At 43.6% G+C, this 22,331-nt stretch overlaps 1 protein-coding gene across 1 annotated transcript in view; it reads left to right on the top strand.

Moving 5' to 3' along the window:
• LOC126363426 (otoferlin-like) overlaps window positions 1–22,331 on the top strand; it is a 609,055-nt gene that overhangs the window by 569,946 nt on the left and 16,778 nt on the right. The window contains exon 3 of the mRNA XM_050007966.1: window positions 12,225–12,416. Within this exon, the coding sequence (XP_049863923.1) occupies window positions 12,225–12,416 (192 nt within the window). The remainder of the gene's footprint in view (window positions 1–12,224; window positions 12,417–22,331) is intronic.

Raw genomic sequence — 22,331 nt, forward strand, 5'->3', positions numbered from 1 at the left:
AGATCAGATAGAAGAGGTTGACAGTCTTAAATTCCTGGGATTACAACTTGATAATAAATTCAGTTGGGAGGAGCATACCACAGAACTGCAGAAACGCCTTAACAAATCTGTATTTGCAATTCGAGTGTTAGCAGACGTAGGCAACATAAAAATGAAAAAGCTTGCATACTTAGTCTACTTTCATTCCATAATGTCATATGGTATAATATTTTGGGATAACTCTTCAAGTCTAACAAAAGTTTTCAGAGTCCAAAAGCATGTAATACGTATTATTTGTGGAGTAAATTCACAAATGTCCTATAGGAACCTCTTCAAAGAATTGGGTATACTAACTACTGCCTCTCAGTATATTTACTCCTTAATGAAATTTGTCCTAAATAATATATCGCTTTTTCCAACAAACACCTCAATTCATACATACAATATCAGGAACAAAAATGATCTGCACAAGGACTAAAAAGCACTTAATTTTGTTCAAAAAGAGGTCCACTACTCAGGATCACTCATTTTAAATAACTTGTCAACAAACATAAAAACGTTAGTAACAAATGAAGATCAGTTTAAAAGGAGCCTGAAAGACTTACTAGCTCCTTCTACTCCATTGCCGAATTTTTTAGTAGAAGCAAATGATGTATTGTATATATCCATACTATTAGTATTGTTATTTCAGCATTAAAAAATTGACATGTTCCACACCCACGAGGATCTCGTCATCACGGATCTATGGAACGAAAAACTAATCTAATCTAATCTAATCTAAAAAAGCGGAAAATGGTACCTTACTTCTTCCTACCTGAAATTTCGTTTATAGTTAACGTGGTGGATAGTGAAAGAAATCAAGTTTATAGTACTGTAAACTGATTGCGTACTTCCTAACCAACTCATTCATGTCGTCTTCACGGAGAGAAATGGTGTAATGTACAAGTACCTTAGGCACCTAGTGCTGTGTGGCTAATGTGTGACGATTCCCTTTCGCAATGTATACACTAATGTATGCCAACATACAGAGAGGATAATTCGAATGAACTTTAAGAATGAGTCTAACAGTGAACCAACAAAAGTGATTAAGTTTTTAGAATGATTGGTGCTTGTACAGCCGCGCAGGATTAGCAGACCGGTCTAAGGCGCTGCAGTCATGGACTGTGCGGCTGATCCCGACGGAGGTTCGAGTCCTCCCTCGGGCATGGGTGTGTGTGTTTGCCCTTAGGATAATTTAGGTTAAGTAGTGTGTAAGCTTAGGGACTGATGACCTTAGCAGTTAAGTCCCATAAGATTTCACACACATTTGAACTTTTTTTGTGCTTGTACGGTGAGTTGCACTCTGCCTTGTGAAATAGGTCAATCATACAGCAGTGTTGGGAAACGAAGAGTCATCGAACATGAAAGCTAATGCCAGAGTGCCTGGTTGAAGTCAAAGGGTGCAAATTCAGTATGTTAATCAGTACGGAAACAGCAACAGTTCTTTGGGAAAACGGTGTTCCACACCGTAACACTCTTAACCATTCAGCACATGCCTAGTCGCGTTGATCATAGAACCACTGTGTACAAGAAGTTTGCATGCAGCTATGTGGGGGTTCTGAACCATTCATTGCGACAACCGCTGTGTCCCCATGACTGTTATGGTTCCGTAAAGATTCAAACACAACACTATCTGAGAAAGTCGAGCTGTCCGACAGATACGGACCTGTTTTCGTCGGTATTTTGACGCAGATTTTTGCGGACTGTACTAGTTGCACGTGTGCTCTCGCTTCAGTAACCAAAAGCTTCTCACACCGTAATAGTCACGTGAACGCTGTCGCTGGCGCATTGAGTCGAAAACGTAGCATTTTCAGACGTCTCACTTTAACATCCCCCAGAGCGATGTTTAGGTACGCGACAGAATGTAAAATGGTACGTGCAGTCTAGAAGCCTGTGTTGTTGAGCGGGGTGGTGAACAGCCAGTAAAAGAAGAGAGACTGAAAGTTCACTATACATAACGTGCTCTTCCGATACCTATGCACTGAGCTCAGTTTGGGAAATTTTATATTCCTATGTACTGTCCCTCTCTCAGAGAAAGATGCATGTTGTATTACAGCAGAAAAATATGTAGTTACATGCGGAGTGAGAACTGTAAACCTGCTTCGAAGCTAGACGGGTACCACTGCTCCCTGACCCGAACGTTCTCCTGACTCTCACTCACATAACATAGCAGGGTTTCGTTGGATGGCAACATATTCATTATAATCCTTCAGCAACCATTAAGGACGCTATTTGGACTCTCACAGGAACCACATGGCGACAGAATCCTCAGGAATAAATGGAGAAATTTGAAACCATGTGGTGACATTTAGAAGCTTACGTCGCGGCTTCACACAATGGCTCAGTTTTCAAAGATCATAAGCCGCAGTTCTAAGGATTTGTACAAAGGTCGTTCAAAAAATTTTGCACAGTCGCCTCCAATTTTTCTTAATTTTTTGCAGGAGAAGAATGAAATTTTTTGTGAACATACTTGGAACATTAGCTATAAGTTGGTATACAAAGTATTTTCTTTTGTTTACAAGTGAGCCGCAATGGACCGTGAAGTAGATGTCAGGTTGCGACAAAGGTTGGTGATGGAGTTCTCTTCAAGACCGGTGATGACTCTGCCACATCGATACACAGGAAATTGCTCCCTGTTTATAGGGAGGACACAGTGGGTCGCAGCAGTATCCAGCGGTGGTCGCAGAGGTTTAAAGAAGGTGATTTCTCTCTACTGGACAATCCATGATGCGGTAAACCATCGACGGCAGTGAGTCATGTGAGTAAGGAGACCATTGATCAAATCATCCAAAATGACAGATGTGTGACGACACGACAGTTTGCTGAAATGATTCGTTTGTCATTGAATAGTGTGGTATCACTGGTACTATCACTAGGGTACAGAAAAATCTGTGCACGTTGGGTGCCTATATTATTGACAAGAGAAATGAAAACAATGAGGAAGAATGTGTGCGAGGGTCTACCGCATCGTGGATTCTCCAGTAGAGAGAAATCACTTTCTTTAAACCTCTGCTGCGATCCATTGTGTCCTTCCCATGAACAGGGAGCAACTTCCTGTGAATCTATGTGGCAGAGTCATCGCCGGTCTTGAAGAGGAACTCCATCACTGACAGTTGTCGCAACCTTATATCTGCTTCCTGACATCTACTTCACGGTCCATTATGGCTCACCTGTAAATAAAAGAAAATACTTTTATACACCAACTTATAGCTAAATGTTCCAAGTACGTTCACAAAAAAATTCATTCTCCTCCTATAAAAAAAAAGGCGACTGTGTAAAACCTTTTGAACGCCCTTTGTATATTATCATGTAGTTAATCCACAACATACAGCTGTTTCTGCTGTTTCGTTTTTGATGTTCCAGTTTTCACAAACATTGGTTGTACGAGCCTGCTATCCTGTTACACTATTAAATAATTAAATAGCTGAATTAGAAGAACAACACAGACTTTTTTGGATGCCGCATACTTAGCTGGGTGTTCATATAATTTTGTCCAGTATATGTAGAGTAACCCAGGGGAAGGGATGTCATCAATTCCAACTGATCGACATTTTTAGAGAATAATACTTACCGTATTCAGGAAAATAGATCACATCGAGTAGTGATTGTGGAAACGTTGTTAGCATTAAGTAAACGACACAGCATCTGATGCTTAATGAGGATGGAACGAAGTAGAATTACAGGTTGAGCCGATGAATCTTGCAGAGTGTATGACTGAACTGAAACAGAGATAAAATCCTTCTTTGAAAATCCTCCACTGTCTTATGCGAGATCTTGGTTCACGAGACAATGATCATATTAGTGGCAGTTTTTACAGGTAGAGAACTTATATCTTTCAGTAGAATCACAAAGTTCCTTCGGATTTCATGACATCTGGTGAGTATTTGTTCTAGTTCTATCTTTCCAAGAATTTAGAAATCATAGTTTCCTAAGGAGATTGGTTCATTATATTGCTTCTCCTATAGGTTCATCGACCCTCACCGAACAGTTCCGATTGATTGTAATCTAGAATGACATGAATTGGCAAAAAATTTAAAATATTTGCCATCAATATGATGTCCATTGTCCAAATTATAATGCGCCACGTAACTTATTGTTTCCTTGTAAAATACTTGCTGTATTTAATTCCTAAATTCCATTGTCATCTCCCAGTACTAATTGCAATCTAACGATTGCCAATTCTGGAACTTTAATGTTAAAAAAATACAGACTTAATCTAGTAACATCAAAATTCTGTACGAATAGAAACACTATCCTTTTAGAACAGGGATGTCTAACCCGTGGCCCGCAAGCTGCATGCAGCGCAACACGAGTATCAGTGAGGCCCAAGAAGTGTTCACAAAACAAAAAATCGATGAAATTTCATTTATATAATGCTATGGTAAACTGTCAGCAGTTACGTTAATAATGTTAAGTATATTAAGTGCTGTCCAAAAATACTCGTCATCTCCCAGTGTGACCCAGGTAAGTTAAACAGTTTGGCATCATTGCTGTAAAGGATAGTTCACTTCGACCTCTAGTCGTGTTATGTTCACGTAATTAACGATTTCAGCGTTGAATACTGGCTTTCATTGACGATCCCGTTTTCGACATTGTTAAGTTGGTCGAATTACCACATGATAATAGCACGTTATGTCTATACAGGGTAAACTAGAACTGCACCGACAAAATTTCTGCGTTTCCTAAGGATTGTTTTCTGAGTATTTTGGTATATGTGGCCTGCAGTCTTCGATGGTTCGTTACAGAGTAATAGACCTAACGTAATTATGATTTATTAGATTTGCTATCCCAGTTACTTTTGTTTATGTGAAAATACCTTCACAACAGAAAAAAAGCACGGCCATTGACTTTCATTCAGACGTGGAAGAACCTAGTTTTTCGTAGGGGCCTGTGTACAGATGTAAAAGTACTGAGATATGTTTACCTTTGTTGCTTTGAAATACCTCTCTTCTACTCAACAAGTGCTCATAGCCCTTAAGGTATGTATTTTAGAGGCCACGTTTTTTTTTTCTGCGTTTGCCCATGCTATCGCCTCTAAAAGTTTGTCGGAGGAGCTCTTTTTCGGCCTATTTATAAATTTTATTTACATTTTCACACAACAAATCTCATTTTTACACGTGCACTAAAATCACAGTTAACTTATCAGCCTTTATTTTCATTTGGAGAGCAGATATTTTTTTATAATGAAAAACATAAAATTTCTTTCATTGATCAGCACCACCACTATTCCAACAGGTTCAGTCAGAAATCACTGGTTCGTATTTATCAGCACACATTTTCTATCTGAGCGCAGGAAATGAAGGCAAACCCTTGTGTTCAATAATAGTCAAACCAAATACTGGTAGCCGTGATCTGGGTGTAGTGTCTTTGACTAGTAATCAAAGGTTTCGGGTTCGAACGTAGCCACTGGTTACATTTTGAAAAAAAAATTAGCAATGATGGCCAAAGATCTCTGGCAGAGAAGTCACTCTTGTTCTCCCAACGGCCTTATCAAAGATGGCGGGGAAGCAGACAGAGTTTCAGAGCACACTCTTGCCCCTGGAGTGGAATACTGCTCATAAAACATGGAAGAATCAGCAGTGACCAACGGCATGAGGATGCGAAAGGCAATGGGAACCACTTCAATAAAGACACATAAAGTGTATCCACATGAGATGTGATATGTAATTGATAAATTGTGATGATGTTTCCTCCATTGGCAAAATACTCCGGATTACTCCCAATCCGAATCTCCGGGGGAGGGAAGCGGACTGCGAAGGAGGAGGTGGGCATGAGAAGAAGATGCAATAACAAACGAAAGGGTAACGTTCTTTGGGTCACGGCATGGAATGTCGCAAGTGTGAACGTAGTAGAGAAACTAAAAATCTGAAAATGGAAAAGCAAAAGCTTAAACTAAATATAGTGAGTATCAGTGAAGTGAAATGGAAAAAGGTATGTGATAGATAGAAGGCAGGTGCAGATGCCTGGAATAATTTTGACCAGGATATTAGCAAAAAAGTCTTCTACCAAAATAACAAGCATACGATTTCCCAACATTTACTCAGTTCAAAAGCTAAGCAATCTCCGTGAGATTAATGAGAAGTAAGCTTCTGGCTCACAAAATGAGTTAAACAACTTTTACTTCAATAATACATACTTCTGGTACACATAAGCCCACTGGAGTCTTGAAATAATAATAACATTTAGTCACGATCAATAATAACGCAGAACTATAAAAGAGAGCAAGAAACACAACTAAAAAGGTGAATTCAGGTCGTTAAAGAACCAGTTACATCAAGAAATCGAAACATTTGAAGGTTGCACAGAATATTAATAAGAAACCATTGTGGCACTCCCGAGTTTATCATATAACTTCAGAAACACAAACAATGGCTGCAAAAAGTCCTCAGCAGAGGTAATAAAAATATTTAATACACTATTGGCCATTAAAATTGCTACACCAAGAAGAAATGCAGATGATAAACGGGTGTTCATTGGACAAATATATTATACTAGAACTGACATGTGATTACATTTTCACGCAATTTGGGTGCATAGATCCTGAGAAATCCAGAACAACCACCTCTGGCCGTAATAACGGCCTTGATACGCCTGAGCATTGACTCAAACAGTGCTTGGATGGCATGTACAGGTACATGCAGCTTCAACACGATACCACAGTTCATCAAGAGTAGTGACTGGCGTATTGTGACGAACTAGTTGCTCGGCCACCATTGACCAGGTGTTTTCAATTGGTGATGAGAGATCTGGAGAATGTGCTGGCCAGGGCAGCAGTCGAACATTTTCTGTATCCAGAAAGGCCCGTACAGGACCTCCAACATGCGGTCGTGCATTATCCTGCTGAAATGTAGGGTTTCGCAGGGATCGAATGAAGGGTAGAGCCACGGGTCGTAACACGTCTGAAATGTCTGTTCAAAGTCCCGTCAATGCGAACAAGAGGTGACCGAGACGTGTAACCAATGGCACCCCCCACACCATCACGCCGGGTCATACGCCAGTATGGCGATGACGAATACACGCTTCAAATGTGCGTTTACAGCGATGTCGCCATACACGGATGCGACCATCATGATGCTGTAAACAGAACCTGGATCCATCCGAAAAAATGACGTTTTGCCATTCGTGCACCCAGGTTCGTCCTTGAGTACACCATCGCAGGCGCTCCAGTCTGTGATGCAGCGTCAAGGGTAACCGCAGCCTCAGTCTGGAACTGCGCGACCGCTACGGTCGCAGGTTCGAATCCTGCCTCGTGCATGGATGTGTGTGATGTCCTTAGGTTGGTTAGATTTAAGTAGTTCTAAGTTCTAGGGTACTGATGACCTCAGATGTTAAGTCCCATAGTGCTCAGAGCCATTTGAACCATTTTTAACCGCAGCCATGGTCTCCGAGCTGATAGTCCATGCTGCTGCTCCAAACGTCGTCGAACTGCAGGGTTGTTGTCTTGCAAACGTCTCCATCTGTTGACTCAGGGATCGAGACGTGGCTGCACGATCCGTTACAGCCATGCGGATAAGATGCCTGTCATCTCGATTGCTAGTGATACGAGGCCGTTGGGATCCAGCACTGCGTTCCGTGACCTGGCCAAATATCTCACGAAATAAGCGTCAAACGAAAAAATTACAAAGAACGAAACTTGTCTAGCTTGTAGGGGGAAACCTGATGACGCTATGGTTGGCCCGCTAGATGGCGCTGCCATAGGTCAAACGGATACCAACTGCGTTTTTTAAAATAGGAACCCCTATTTTTTATTAAATATTCGTGTAGCACGTAAACAAATATGAATGTTTTAGTTGGACCACTTTTTTTGCTTTGTGATAGATGGCGCTGTAATAGTCACAAACATATGGCTCACAATTTTAGGCGAACATTTGGTAACGGGTAGGTTTTTTAAATTAAACTACAGAACGTAGATACGTTTGAACGTTTCATTTCTGTTGTTCCAATGTGATACATATAACTTTGTGAACTTATCATTTCTCAGAACGCATGCTGTTACAGCGTGATTACCTGTAAATACCACATTAACACAATAAATTCTCAAAATAATGTCCGTCAACCTCAGTGCATTTGGCAGTGTAACGACATTCCTCTCAATAGCGAGTAGTTCTCCTTCCGTAATGTTCGTACATGCATTGACAATGTGCTGACGCATGTTGTCAGGCGTTGTCGGTGGACCACGATAGCAAATATCTTTCAACTTTCCCCACAGAAAGAAATCCGGGGCCTTCATATTCGGTGAACGTGCGGGCCATGGTATGGTGCTTCGACGATCAATCCATCTGTCATGAAATATACTATTCAATACCGCTTCAACCGCATGCGAGCTATGTGTCGGACATCCATCATGTTGGAAGTACATCGCCTTTCTGTCAAGCATTGAAACATCTTGTAGTAACGTAGGTAGAACATTATGTAGGAAATCAGCATACATTGCACCATGTACATTGCCATCGATAAAATGGGGGCCAATTATCCTCCTCCCATAGTGCCGCACCATACATTAACCCGCCAAGGTCGCTGATGTTCCACACGTCGAAGCCATCGTGGATTTTCCGTTGCCCTATAGTGCATATTTTGCCGGTTTACGTTACCGCCGTTGGTGAATGACGCTTCGTCGCTAAATAGAACGCGTGCAAAAAACCTGTCATCGTCCGGTAATTTCTCTTGTGCCCAGTGGCAGAACTGTACACAAAGTACAAAGTCGTCGCCATGCAATTTCTGGTGCATAGAAATATGGTACGGGTGCAACTGATGTTTATGTAGCATTCTCAACACCGACGTTTTTGAGATTCCCGATTCTCGCCCAATTTGTTTGCTACTGGTGTGCGGAATAGCCGAGACAGCAGCTAAAACACCTACTTGGGCATCATCATTTGTTGCAGGTCGTGGTTGACGTTTCACATGTGGCTGAACACTTCCTGTTTCCTTAAATAACGCAACTGTCCGGCGAACGGTCCGGACACTTGGATGATGTCGCCCAGGATACCGAGCAGCATACATAGCACACGCCCTTTGGGCATTTTGATCACAATAGCCATACATCAACACGATATCGACCTTTTCCGCAATTGGTAAACGGCCTATTTTAACATGGGTAATGTATCACGAAGCAAATACCGTCGGCACTGGCGGAATGTTACGTGATACGTGATGTACTATTACAGCGCTATCTATCACAAAGCGAAAAAAGTGATCCAACTAAAACATTCATATTTCTGTACATACTACACGAATATGTAATAAAAAATGGGGTTCCCATTTAAAAAATGCAGTTGAGATCCGTTTGACCTATGGCAGCGCCATCTAGCGGGGCAACCATAGCGTCATCTGGTTTCCCCCTTCAAGCTAGACGAGTTTCGCTCTTTGTAGTTTTTTCCCATGCTTATTTCGTGATATATTTGGCCCGGTCACGATCAATGGACCACCCTGTATAGTATATACATATGTAATAATTTTTGTTAGTGTTTTTAAAATGGGGAGAGAGTGGAGTGTGCCCTAACTTGTGCCTGCACGTGAGTACGTGAATTTTATTTCTGGAAGACATTCAGTTTTTAACTAATATTATGCGCTTTTGAATCTCACAAGAACATTTAACCAGTGCTATTTTTATTATTTTTTTAAAGTTACATCTCAGCAAGGTATTGACGAGCCTCATTTCAAGTTTTGAGAAAATACAGTTTCTGTTTTATGTGAAAGATAATGTTAAACATTTGTTAATAGTTTTCAATAGGTTTTTCTACGGCCGTTCCCTTTGGTGTACATGCCAATGACGGATGCACTACTGATATGAAATATTATCTCGTATTATCTGATGAAAATATTAATTTAAGGTTGAAATTAGTATACAAGTAGATAATATTATGAAATGTTTATGTAAATATTATCGGAGCTGTTGAAGAACAGGCTGCGATGTAAGGGGTGGCAAACGACAGACACTAAGAGTGAGTCTCTTTCCCCTGAACATAGAATCTATGTCTAGCACTCACGGGGGTTATAAGTACAAAGACTCCAAAATAAATTCAATTAACAGTCCAAAAATTTTATATAACATCGCAGAAGACGAGGAAATAATCTGGAGATGTCGAAATTCGCGGGTGGAAACTCTTTGCTGATACATTGGTGGATTTTGTAGGGCGGATGAGGAACCCCAGCTACGCGCTAGTGCTTCTTCATTTGCATTCTGGTCTTCCGCTTCCATTCATTTCCTTTCCACGCCCTCTTTTATTTTTTCGTTGTGCGCGGTGCATCTGGTGGCCGGCCCTGAGGGGAAGGTCAGGGGTCGCCCTACACTGCTGATGTTGCAGCAGAGCCCCCCCCCCCCCCACCCCCACCCCCGTGTCTCCTCTACCCCCTCCCCCTTTCTCCAGTGCCGTGACCCCTGCCATCTCACTGCACAATGCATCCTGGCCGTAATTAGTGCAAATCATTTAGAAGCCAGCGAGGTCTACTAGCTGCTACCCAATACTTTCTGCTAGAAGTTAGGCGAAACTTAAACCATTGCGGAAGACAGATAATGTCTCACTAAAAATAAGGGATGTTTCTCGTTTGCTTTTCACTCACTCACTCAGTTTACTGTTATTGTTGTCACATACTGTAAATCGAGAACAATTGAACCCCAATTATCTTAAAGCAATGTTAACGACTTTTCTTTCCCAAGTGAGATTCACACAAAGAAATGTCGCTGTGGTATACCTTACCACAGAGATATTTCTTGGTATGAATCTCACTTGGGAAAGAAAAGTCGTTAACATTGCTGAAGATTTCGCGCAATGCCAATAATTTCGAGGCAAACCACGCAGTACGGATCATTTTTTCGAAAACAGGCGCTTGCACAATGCTCATGGTATTCAAAATATCTGTGTTTCGAATATTTATACGATCAGTATTATCCAAGTAAATGTACCAAATCCCAAATCTTCCTGAAGAATGTAAAAAATAATATAAGAATTGACATAAGAATGAAATATAAGAGTATGAGAAAGTATAAATGTTGTAACGCTTGAAATACTGTATACACAAATACAATAAATGTATAACACCGTGAAACGCAGTTGTAATTTCACAGTAAATATAACTGTCTTCTGTCCTCCAATTTGATACGAAACGTTTGTATAGTTAACTTTCTTCAAACATGGGTAAATAAAAGAAGTTCAATAAAATGCAATTTTAAAAAATCGTGTTAACAACGCGGGGTGCGAAAGTGTGGATCCGCGACGGTAGCCACCGCACCACCTCAGTGTGACTGAAGGCATAGAAATAACGGCGGAAACTTTGGTCGTCGTTTTCTCGAAACTTTCGAGTATCTACAGATTAGCCGAGACACGGGTTCGATTATTTTGACCTCTCTTCCACTGGGCGAAGTTTCTGGAAAATCAGGTTGTGGCACTTGTTGTTTTCTCCTAGTGAGCTATGCAACTGAAATAGATTCTGGCCGCCGAAGCTTACTCCAGCATATTACACTTTATTATGTTCCCATGTACCATACCACCTACTCGAACAATTAAAAATTAATGTGGCTAATCTTTTGCGCAGTATAATGTTCCGTTTCAGTAGCCAGTATCTGAGAACTGCAGACTTCATCAAATTCTTCCTTCTGCTTAGCAGATAGAAATGGTTTTTTTTTCGTTTTTTGTAAATATCAGGTGGATGGTGCAGACGCTATTGTAGCTTGGTACTTAGAAAATGCCAACCTGGTGAGACGTTTCTCCCTCCTTACCAGTCAGTGCACGTTGCTTGTTACAGCAGTTGCAATGGACAGTGGCTCGCGGAGCATAGGCTGGCCAGTCAGTTTAATTCCGCAGCAACTGAGTTGGAAAATACTATCACGTATTAAGCGCTGCTTCTCATTACGAGCAAGTGTTGGTTGCAGCAATTCAGGTGACTAGTGGCGGGAAGAGGAGGCTGACGAGAGAGTGAGCTTCTACCACACTGTCATCGCAGGCTTCACCAGACGCCACAAGTGAAAACTTGGTGGTTGTCGCAGCACTTCGCCGGTAGCTGTGACCGAGCGGTTCTAGGCGCTTCAGCCTGGAACCGCACGATCGCTACGGTCGCAGGTTCGAATCCTGCCTCGGGCATGGATGTTTGTGATGTCCTTAGGTTAGTTAGTTTTAAGTAGTTCTAAATTCTAGGGAAACGATGACCCCAGATTAAGTCTAATAGTGCTCAGAGCCATTTGAACCTTTTTTTTTTGTTTTTTGTTGCAGCACTTCGAGTGGCCACTAGCGCGCGCGGCGGAGGCGGGCGAGGCGGTGACTCTGACGCTGCTGCAGCACAGCCGCTACTTCGGCCGCGAGCGCGCGCTCGGCGCCTACAGCCTGCTGCTGCAGCAGGTGCTGCGCGACGGCCGCCTCGCGCTCTGCGACACCATGCTCGACTCCAACAACAAGCCGCTGCCCGTAAGTACATTCCACCACTCTAATAGTATTTGAGCAATACAGCCATGCGTTTTCACAGACGAAGACCTTGCAGAATATTATGTTAAGTTCGCGCCAACCGACGACGTTATTGTGTCCAGTGTAATGCCTGTGTGGTATGTGATAGCTGTCGTAGCTGTCAAGCAGCTTCCGCGAAAACCGTCAGCGGCGCTGTGTTTCATAATAAACACCTATCAAAAAAAGTTTTGAGTCACCTCGGTTCCGAGAGTACCGGAACTTGCACAGAAAATTGGAATTGTTGTTGTTGTTGTGGTCTTCAGTCCTGAGACTGGTTTGATGCAGCTCTCCATGCTACTCTATCCTGTGCAAGCTTCTTCATCTCCCAGTACCTACTGCAACCTACGTCCTTCTGAATCTGTTTAGTGTATTCATCTCTTTGTCTCCCTCTACGATTTTTACCCTCCACGCTGCCCTCCAATACTAAATTGGTGATCCCTCGATGTCTCAGAACATGTCCTACCAACCGATCCCTTCTTCTAGTCAAGTTGTGCCACAAGCTCCTCTTCTCCCCAGTTCTACTCAATACCTCCTCATTACTTATGTGATAAACCCATCTTATCTTCAGCATTCTTCTGTAGCACCACATTTCGAAAGCTTCTATTCTCTTCTTGTCGAAGCTATTTATCGTCCATGTTTCACTTCCATACATGGCTACATTCCGTACAAATATTTTCAGAAACGACTTCCTGACAATTAAATCAATACTCGATGTTAACAAATTCGTCATCTTAAGAAACGCTTTCCTTGCCATTGCCAGTCTACATTTTAGATCCTCTCTACTTCTACCGTCATCAGTTATTTTACTTCCCAAATCGCAAAACTCCTTTACTACTTTAAGTGTATCATTTCCTAATCTAACTCCCTCAGCATCACCCGACTTAACTAATAATTAATTAATAGAGGTCAACATAAACATCATTTCCACCGTTTTTATTGCTCATGAAAGCCACACATTGCATGTTGTACCACAATACAGCGAGACCTTCAGAGGTGGTGGTCCAGATTGCAGTACACACACGTGCTTATAATACCCAGGAGCACGTCCTGTTGCATTGATGCATGCCTGTGTTCGTCGTAGAAAACTATCCACAAGTTCATCAATGCACAGTTGGTCCAGATTATCCCACTCCTCAAGGACGATTCGTCGTAGATCCCCCAGAGTGGTTGGTGGGTCACGTCATTCATAAACAGCCCTTTTCAATATACACTCCTGGAAATTGAAATAAGAACACCGAGAATTCATTGTCCCAGGAAGGGGAAACTTTATTGACACATTCCTGGGGTCAGATACATCACATGATCACACTGACAGAACCACAGGCACATAGACACAGGCAACAGAGCATGCACAATGTCGGCACTAGTACAGTGTATATCCACATTTCGCAGCAATGCAGGCTGCTATTATCCCATGGAGACGATCGTAGAGATGCTGGATGTAGTCCTCTGGAACGGCTTGCCATGCCATTTCCACCTGGCGCCTCAGTTGGACCAGCGTTCGTGCTGGACGTGCAGACCGCGTGAGACGACGCTTCATCCAGTCCCAAACATGCTCAATGGGGGACAGATCCAGAGATCTTGCTGGCCAGGGTAGTTGACTTACACCTTCTAGAGCACGTTGGGTGGCACGGGATACATGCGGACGTGCATTGTCCTGTTGGAACAGCAAGTTCCTTTGCCGGTCTGGGAATGGTAGAACGATGGGTTCGATGACGGTTTGGATGTACCGTGCACTATTCAGTGTCCCCTCGACGATCACCAGAGGTGTACGGCCAGTGTAGGAGATCGCTCCCCACACCATTATGCCGAGTGTTGGCCCTGTGTGCCTCGGTCGTATGCAGTCCTGATTGTGGCGCTCACCTGCACGGCGCCAAACACGCATACGACCATCATTGGCACCAAAGCAGAAGCGACTCTCATCGCTGAAGACGACACGTCTCCATTCGTCCCGCCATTCACGCCTGTCGCGACACCACTGGAGGCGGGCTGCACGATGTTGGGGCGTGAGCGGAAGACGGCCTAACGGTGTGCGGGACCGTAGCCCAGCTTCATGGAGACGGTTGCGAATGGTCCTCGCCGATACCCCAGGAGCAACAGTGTCCCTAATTTGCTGGGAACTGGCGGTGCGGTCCCCTAGGGCACTGCGTAGGATCCTACGGTCTTGGCGTGCATCCGTGCGTCGCTGCGGTCCGGTCCCAGGTCGACGGGCACGTGCACCTTCCGCCGACCACTGGCGACAACATCGATCACCGATGTACTGTGGAGACCTCACGCCCCACGTGTTGAGCAATTCGGCGGTACGTCCACCCGGCCTCCCGCATGCCCACTATACGCCCTCGCTCAAAGTCCCTCAACTGCACATACGGTTCACGTCCACGCTGTCGCGGCATGCTACCAGTGTTAAAGACTGCGATGGAGCTCCGTATGCCACAGCAAACTGGCTGACACTGACGGCGGCGGTGCACAAATGCTGCGCAGCTAGCGCCATTCGACGGCCAACACCGCGGTTCCTGGTGTGTCCGCTGTGCCATGCGTGTGATCATTGCTTGTACAGCCCTCTCGCAGTGTCCGGAGCAAGTATGGTGGGTCTGACACACCGGTGTCAATGTGTTCTTTTTTCCATTTCCAGGAGTGTATACCAGGCATTTTCGATAGGGCTCATGTCTGGAGAACATGCTGACCACTCTAGTCGAGCGATGTCGTTATGCTGAAGGAAGTCATTCACAAGATGTGCACGATAGGGGCGCGAATTGTCGCCCATGAAGATGAATGCCTCACCAATATGCTGCCGATATGGTTGGACTATCGGTCGGAGGATGACATTCACGTATCGTACACCAGCAGCGTACGTGTGCCCCACAGAATGCCACTCCAAAACAGCAGGGAACCCAAGGCCACCCAAGGGCTACTACTGCAGTAGATGACCGCTGACAGCAACGCCACCATGTTGAATAATCTTTTCGTGCAGACACAGAACGTCGTGTTACGACTCAAAATGTGCGCTATTGGCTGCATGACGCGCAACTTCACTCGCGACGTCTACGGGGAGATCCACTATTGCAACCATGACACCATACAGCGCGGTACACAGGGGCCCGACAACATGCCGAATGGACCGCTTAGGATTGGCAAGACGTTCTCTTCACCGATGAGTGTCGCACATACCTTCAACCAGACAGTCGTCGGAGACGTGTTTAGAGGCAATCCGGTCAGGCTGAACTCCTTAGACACACTGTCCAGCGAGTGCAGCAAGACGGAGGTTCCCTGCTGTTTTGGAGTGGCATTCTGTGGGGCACACGTACGCTGCTGGTGTACGATACGTGAATGTCATCCTCCGACCGATAGTCCAACCATATCGGCAGCATATTGGTGAGGCATTCATCTTCATGGGCGACAATTCGCGCCCCTATCGTGCACATCTTGTGAATGACTTCCTTCAGCATAACGACATCGCTCGACTAGAGTGGTCAGCATGTTCTCCAGACATGAGCCCTATCGAAAATGCCTGGTATACACTCCTGGAAATGGAAAAAAGAACACATTGACACCTGTGTGTCAGGCCCACCATACTTGCTCCGGACACTGCGAGAGGGCTGTACAAGCAATGATCACACGCATGGCACAGCGGACACACCAGGAACCGCGGTGTTGGCCGTCGAATGGCGCTAGCTGCGCAGCATTTGTGCACCGCCGCCGTCAGTGTCAGCCAGTTTGCCGTGGCATACGGAGCTCCATTGCAGTCTTTAACACTGGTAGCATGCCGCGACAGCGTGGACGTGAACCGTATGTGCAGTTGACGGACTTTGAGCAAGGGCGTATAGTGGGCATGCGAGAGGCCGGGTGGACGTACCGCCGAATTGCTCAACACGTGGGGCGTGAGGTCTCCACAGTACATCGATGTTGTCGCCAGTGGTCGGCGGAAGGTGCACGTGCCCGTCGATCTGGGCCCGGAACACAGCGACGCGCGGATGCACGCCAAGACCGTAGGATCCTACGCAGTGCCCTAGGGGACCGCACCGCCACTTCCCAGCAAATTAGGGACACTGTTGCTCCTGGGGTGTCGGCGAGGACCATTCGCAACCGTCTCCATGAAGCTGGGCTACGGTCCCGCACACCGTTAGGCCGTCTTCCGCTCACGCCCCAACATCGTGCAGCCCGCCTCCAGTGGTGTCGCGACAGGCGTGAATGGAGGGACGAATGGAGACGTGTCGTCTTCAGCGATGAGAGTCGCTTCTGCCTTGGTGCCAATGATAGTCGTATGCGTGTTTGGCGCCGTGCAGGTGAGCGCCACAATCAGGACTGCATACGACCGAGGCACACAGGGCCAACACCCAGCATCATGGTGTGGGGAGCGATCTCCTACACTAGCCGTACACCTCTGGTGATCGTCGAGGGGACACTGAATAGTGCACGGTACATCCAAACCGTCATCGAACCCATCGTTCTACCATTCCTAGACCGGCAAGGGAACTTGCTGTTCCAACAGGACAATGCACGTCCGCATGTATCCCGTGCTAGCAAGATCTCCGGATCTGTCCTGCATTGAGCATGTTTGGGACTGGATGAAGCGTCGTCTCACGCGGTCTGCACGTCCAGCACGAACGCTGGTCCAACTGAGGCGCCAGGTGGAAATGGCTTGGCAAGCCGTTCCAGAGGACTACATGCAGCATCTCTACGATCGTCTCCATGGGATAATAGCAGCCTGCATTGCTGCGAAAGGTGGATATACACTGTACTAGTGCCGACATTGTGCATGCTCTGTTGCCTGTGTCTATGTGCCTGTGGTTCTGTCAGTGTGAGCATGTGATGTATCTGACCCCAGGAATATGTCATTAAAGTTTCCCCTTCCTGGGACAATGAATTCACGGTGTTCTTATTTCAATTTCCAGGAGTGTATTTATCAGCTTTTGCATAAAGTCTCTCTTCAACGTAAAAATAGGACGGTTGCCATCATGAAGGGCCAATACTACCTGATGCGGTTGTGTTTATCATCTCCCTACTTAAGCTGGTTTGGTAAATATTATGAACAGAGTGACAATGACATCCCCTTTCCCTCCGATAGCAGCGGACGTCTTTATGCACGAACTAGAGGAAACTGCCTTATGCTTTGCGCAATTCCGCCCACGCTCCACGCTGTAGACTGTGACACGTAGACGAAGCATTGATCATTTAGCCGCTTTGGCTGCAGGTATCAAAGTAGAGAGATGTAGAAGTAATCACTCTTTCTATGGTCCTGTCATCACTAGGACGGAAAGGAATAAAATGTACCTTCTGTCATTTACTTTTCATTGGTTCGCATAGATGAATATGTAGAAGTAGTATAAGAATGTCGCCCTCTAGGCGGGCGAACAGCTAACTAATACTCAGCCTGTGCTGGCCAGCCTTCTTGATCGTATGTGTATTCCAAGGAATTTTGAGATTATTTAATATGGACGTGTGTTTGTGCTGGACAGTTATCCCCTCTTTTGTAGACTGACCGGTTGACTTCTCCACATTTCTTGTCTTTATTTGGTTGAGAGAACATCGATTGTGATCTGTGTTTGGATGTTGTGCGCTGTCCTTAAGTTTGTTAGGTTTAAGTAGTTATATATTCTAGGGGACTGATGACCATAGATGTTAAGTCCCATAGTGCTCAGAGCCATTTGAACCATTTTTTTGATCTGTGTTGTGTGCGTCTATATGGTGAGAAACAGGTGGAAGCGACATTTCCTGCTTTCCTAAACATGAGAATACCTTAGCTGACTTTGTAAGGTACAAGGATGATTTGCAATATGTTGTATCATTGGCATAGGTATTCATTAAAAAATACGAGTGAAACTAGTGGTTTCCTCTATTTTTTCGAGTTTTTGCGTAAAGATATTCACAAGCGAAATAAGTTTATACTTACTGAGTGGTTTGCAGGACGTCCACCTCACTGCATCTCGCATAAAGTTTGAGACTTCCAGAGATATAATTCCCACTTTTTATCTTCGGGATTATAATGTACAAGTTATCGATGGTACATTATGTGGTTGATATCGAGAACTGTCATGCAAATGATATGATCTTCTGGAAAACCATGTGAAAATACATATGTTCTTGTAATCCCAGAGTCTTGACCTAGCTATAGAAAGCACGGCAGTAATCAAACAAGCAGGCCAGAGCTGGAAACAGTAACACCTTTGCGCCAGTTGAACCAGCCAAGCCGTTGTACACCAGTTTGGAGAGTGACTGTGGTCTGCTGGAGGCGTTCTGATCGCACTTCATGCAAGTCTGTGCTGTGGGCAGTTGATCCTAGGCATTCGTCGCAAAGGATGACCAAGCGAGGTCATGGGAAATATCTAGTGCTGCGGAGGACTATAAATGGTGCATCTGCTTACGTTTTTCAGGATCTGTGTGTCTTCACAGTATATGTACGAGTGTCTGGTGGTCGGTAACTATATGTAAGATGTGAAAGTGATGATTTCGTATGATCGAGGATACGAATTGTATTTAGTACATCGATATGGTATATGGTGATAGAGCCTGGTTGGAGATCAGTTTCACGGTCAAAAATTCAATCTTCCCTCAACAGTAGCAGAGCAGTGTAATTGAGGAAGTGTCTTTGGCTGTAGTTTCCGTATTTCAAGATTTGTGGATCTCTTTTACAGGGTTTAACTGTCAGTACAGTAAGACTGCTGTGTGGTTTTTTTTTCTATCTGTACAAAATAGTTTTGTTCATGAAAGTCTCGTAATTGTCTGTATCCGAAAATGGCGGACGGTGCTCTCGCATTGGCAGCAGCAGAAGTTTGGCTGGTAAATTCAGTAAACCAATCAGAATGCTCCATTCACAAGAAGTTAGAAGACAACAGAGTGTCACAAGAAATCCTTTATGTAGGGTGTAGGAGCCTCTACAGACTAGGTTGAACAAGATGGGGGCTAGGTACCTACAGGAAGTTCTGTGACGTATGATAGTCACGTGATGTGTTCTTTGTTCGAGTGTTCAGAGACAAGTCCAAGCAGACGATCCTCCTCTGGTTCAGACTGGCGGGGTGCTTTCTCACACTTGAAATTGTGGCTTTAGGGCATCTCCAGACCATCAGCTGTAGGATATCATGAATTAACGAAACATTCCAGCCTTTATCTCATCTCTAAGACAGTGCTTCTAATTCTGTTTGTCTAATTGCGCTATTAGTGGAGGTAGCCTGACTGACCTGTTTTTCTACCATAATTTGAACTTCCCACCATTAAGTCATTGCGACACTTCCACATATATGGCCGCCATCTTGGAGCCACGATTTTGAATAAATCTGGCAGCATTTCAGAGAGGGGTGATGCTCTCTTTGCCCTACTGCTGCTAATTACTGAACTTCGCAAACAATTACATTCAGTTACTTTAGCTCTTCATTGAATTGCTAATCTTAGAACCAAACGTATCAACCTCCTGACATATTTTGCCTATTTCACACTCAGTAGCGTCGTACGGAATAATTTTCTAGAATAGTTAATCAATTAGAAAGAGAGGATTGATTGCACAAATGCGAGCAGTAAGAATGATATGTGGTGTTCACTCACAGACAACATGTAGTTATTTCTTCAAGGAGTTAGACACTTAAATTGTGCCATCACAATAAATATAGTAGCTAATTAAATTCGTTATTAATAATGTATCACAATTTGAAAAGAACAGTGATGTTTATACCTGCAACACAAGAGCAAAATATGAGCTTTATTATCCTTTATATAGCTCTCAGTGGCTGAGAAAGGAGCTCAATATACAGCAAAAAAATTTCTGATCATTTGCCCAATAAGATAAAACGTCTGACAGGAAGACAAGCAAGTTTTAAAACTGATCTAAACTGATGTCGCAAGAGTGACTTCTATATCATGGACAAATTTCTGTTTGAAAACTGGTAGGCTGCCAAAAAAATTGAAAAAGCAAGAAAAACCTAGTTTTTAAGAGTAGTTGCATGAGTAGCACTAAATAATAATTTGTTCATTAATGTTAACATTAAGCAGGTATGCATATCATATAAACTGACTTGTTCCTCATCATTTCAATAAAAGAATCGCTCAAATGGTCTATGTAATATTTAACTAACTACCTAACTAACTAAATACAAAAACGTTTTATGTTCTGAATATGGCTAATAATAATTAATGGGTATTTAAGAAGATAAAATTATACGAACAGATTATTTATCAACACACTGAAAATAAAAATGAGATTTTCCTTTTACATTACTACGATTTTGTGTCTTAGTTTGCTACGATACTGGTGTCGAACGTTGCCAACAATGCTCCAACTGCTAACATTTTGCTAAGAAATTGCTATCAAAATACAGTTCGTGGAATGTTGCTGTGTCACGATGTCTCTTGGTATACGAATAGTGTTCTATTCACTAAACCGTGAGTAGAATCTTATCAGTCCCTCACGGTAGTGAAATGTTGGTTCATGTTAGTCTGGCAGAACTAGGAAATGATGACAACGAGTAGGCAGCGATTCGTAACACTCAGAAGACGAGGTACATAGCTCCCAAGATATCTAGAACAGACATGAGTATTATAAAAATTATAACAAACAGGACACAATATGGTAACTGTTAAAACTTACCGAATGTCATTTACAGTCTGCATGCTGACTTACAGATGAAAATCAGTTACTTCTAGAAAACCGTGATTTATAATAAAAATTAAGAAATATGTAGTGTTTATTAATATCCGTCTTGCGACATTATATTCAGGAAACTAGCAAACTCGATGTTATGTGAGAAGTTCCTAACTCATGCATGATGTGGCCCTGCGAGTATAAGCGTTTGTGTTGGACTACAAATACTGGAATCGCTCCAACTGACATAAAGAAGTTATCATCCTTAACTGTCTAAATGGCCTGTAATTTTTTACAATGTGTGTACTGACGTGGAAAACTTACCGCCCTCCTGTTACGAGCCAATAAGGCAGTACGAGCCTTCCGCTTCTCCCCGTGCGACCGATCCTCCTGTTTCACACGCGACCGTAACATCTCAGAGCTGTTATTTCCCGCTGCGGGCTGCGGTTCATCCATTTTACGTCTGTGAGGTCTCTAGATGGTACCATAGAAGTGAGAGTACTAGAGACTTTAAAAGACAGCCTTCAGTAAGCGTCCAGGAAGTTCCTTGGTGTATTCGATAATGTGAGCGGAGCTTCAAGCTGAACATCTCATGGTATTGCTCAGTGTGTATGTTAGTGTCTGTAAATACACGAAAAATATATTTGTATTAAAAACCTGTTTTGAGTAACTGATGTAATTGTGGTGTCCTTGTACATTATTTAACACGGCTTACCGGCAGAGATATTATCTGGCTGAAGAAAATAGGTATTCAAAAAAAAAAAGGTCAATGATGAGGTCATTATCAAAGCATTCTGTGAGTATTTCATTAATGGGAACTCTCTAAAACAACTAATGAATCAATGAGGATGAAGTTTTGAGATTTCTTTTCATATATAGATTTTGCTCTGTAGATACTATCTTTGTTGTAAGCAGTGTACATATTCATTCTGCAGAATACGTACAACAGCCTTCTTGAGAAGGCATCCGATCGTTTGTCTGAACATTAGAAAACCACCTCGGCATTGATACTATTATCAAATCTTAAGTTCGACACAGCTAACGCGAGGAACAGAAAATGTAAGTTGTCAGACGTCACGCCAAAATACTGTGCATAAAAATGAAATCGTTCAGTCGTTTGTTCGGCCGTGTGCACAACTATCAGTCAGGCTGGCAAAATTTTCTCTCTGTACGGTGAGCCGTCAGCTGCTGCGGCCACGTTATGTGACAAATTGCTATTTCGCCCCGCCTCTTGTTATTTAATTGCTCATTTCATTGGTAGCCACATATCAAAAGATGTAATAGATTATCATACGTCAGCACTATGATGG

The sequence above is a fragment of the Schistocerca gregaria genome, chromosome 1 (assembly GCF_023897955.1).
Source record: "Schistocerca gregaria isolate iqSchGreg1 chromosome 1, iqSchGreg1.2, whole genome shotgun sequence".
In the NCBI taxonomy this organism is placed as follows: domain Eukaryota; kingdom Metazoa; phylum Arthropoda; class Insecta; order Orthoptera; family Acrididae; genus Schistocerca; species Schistocerca gregaria.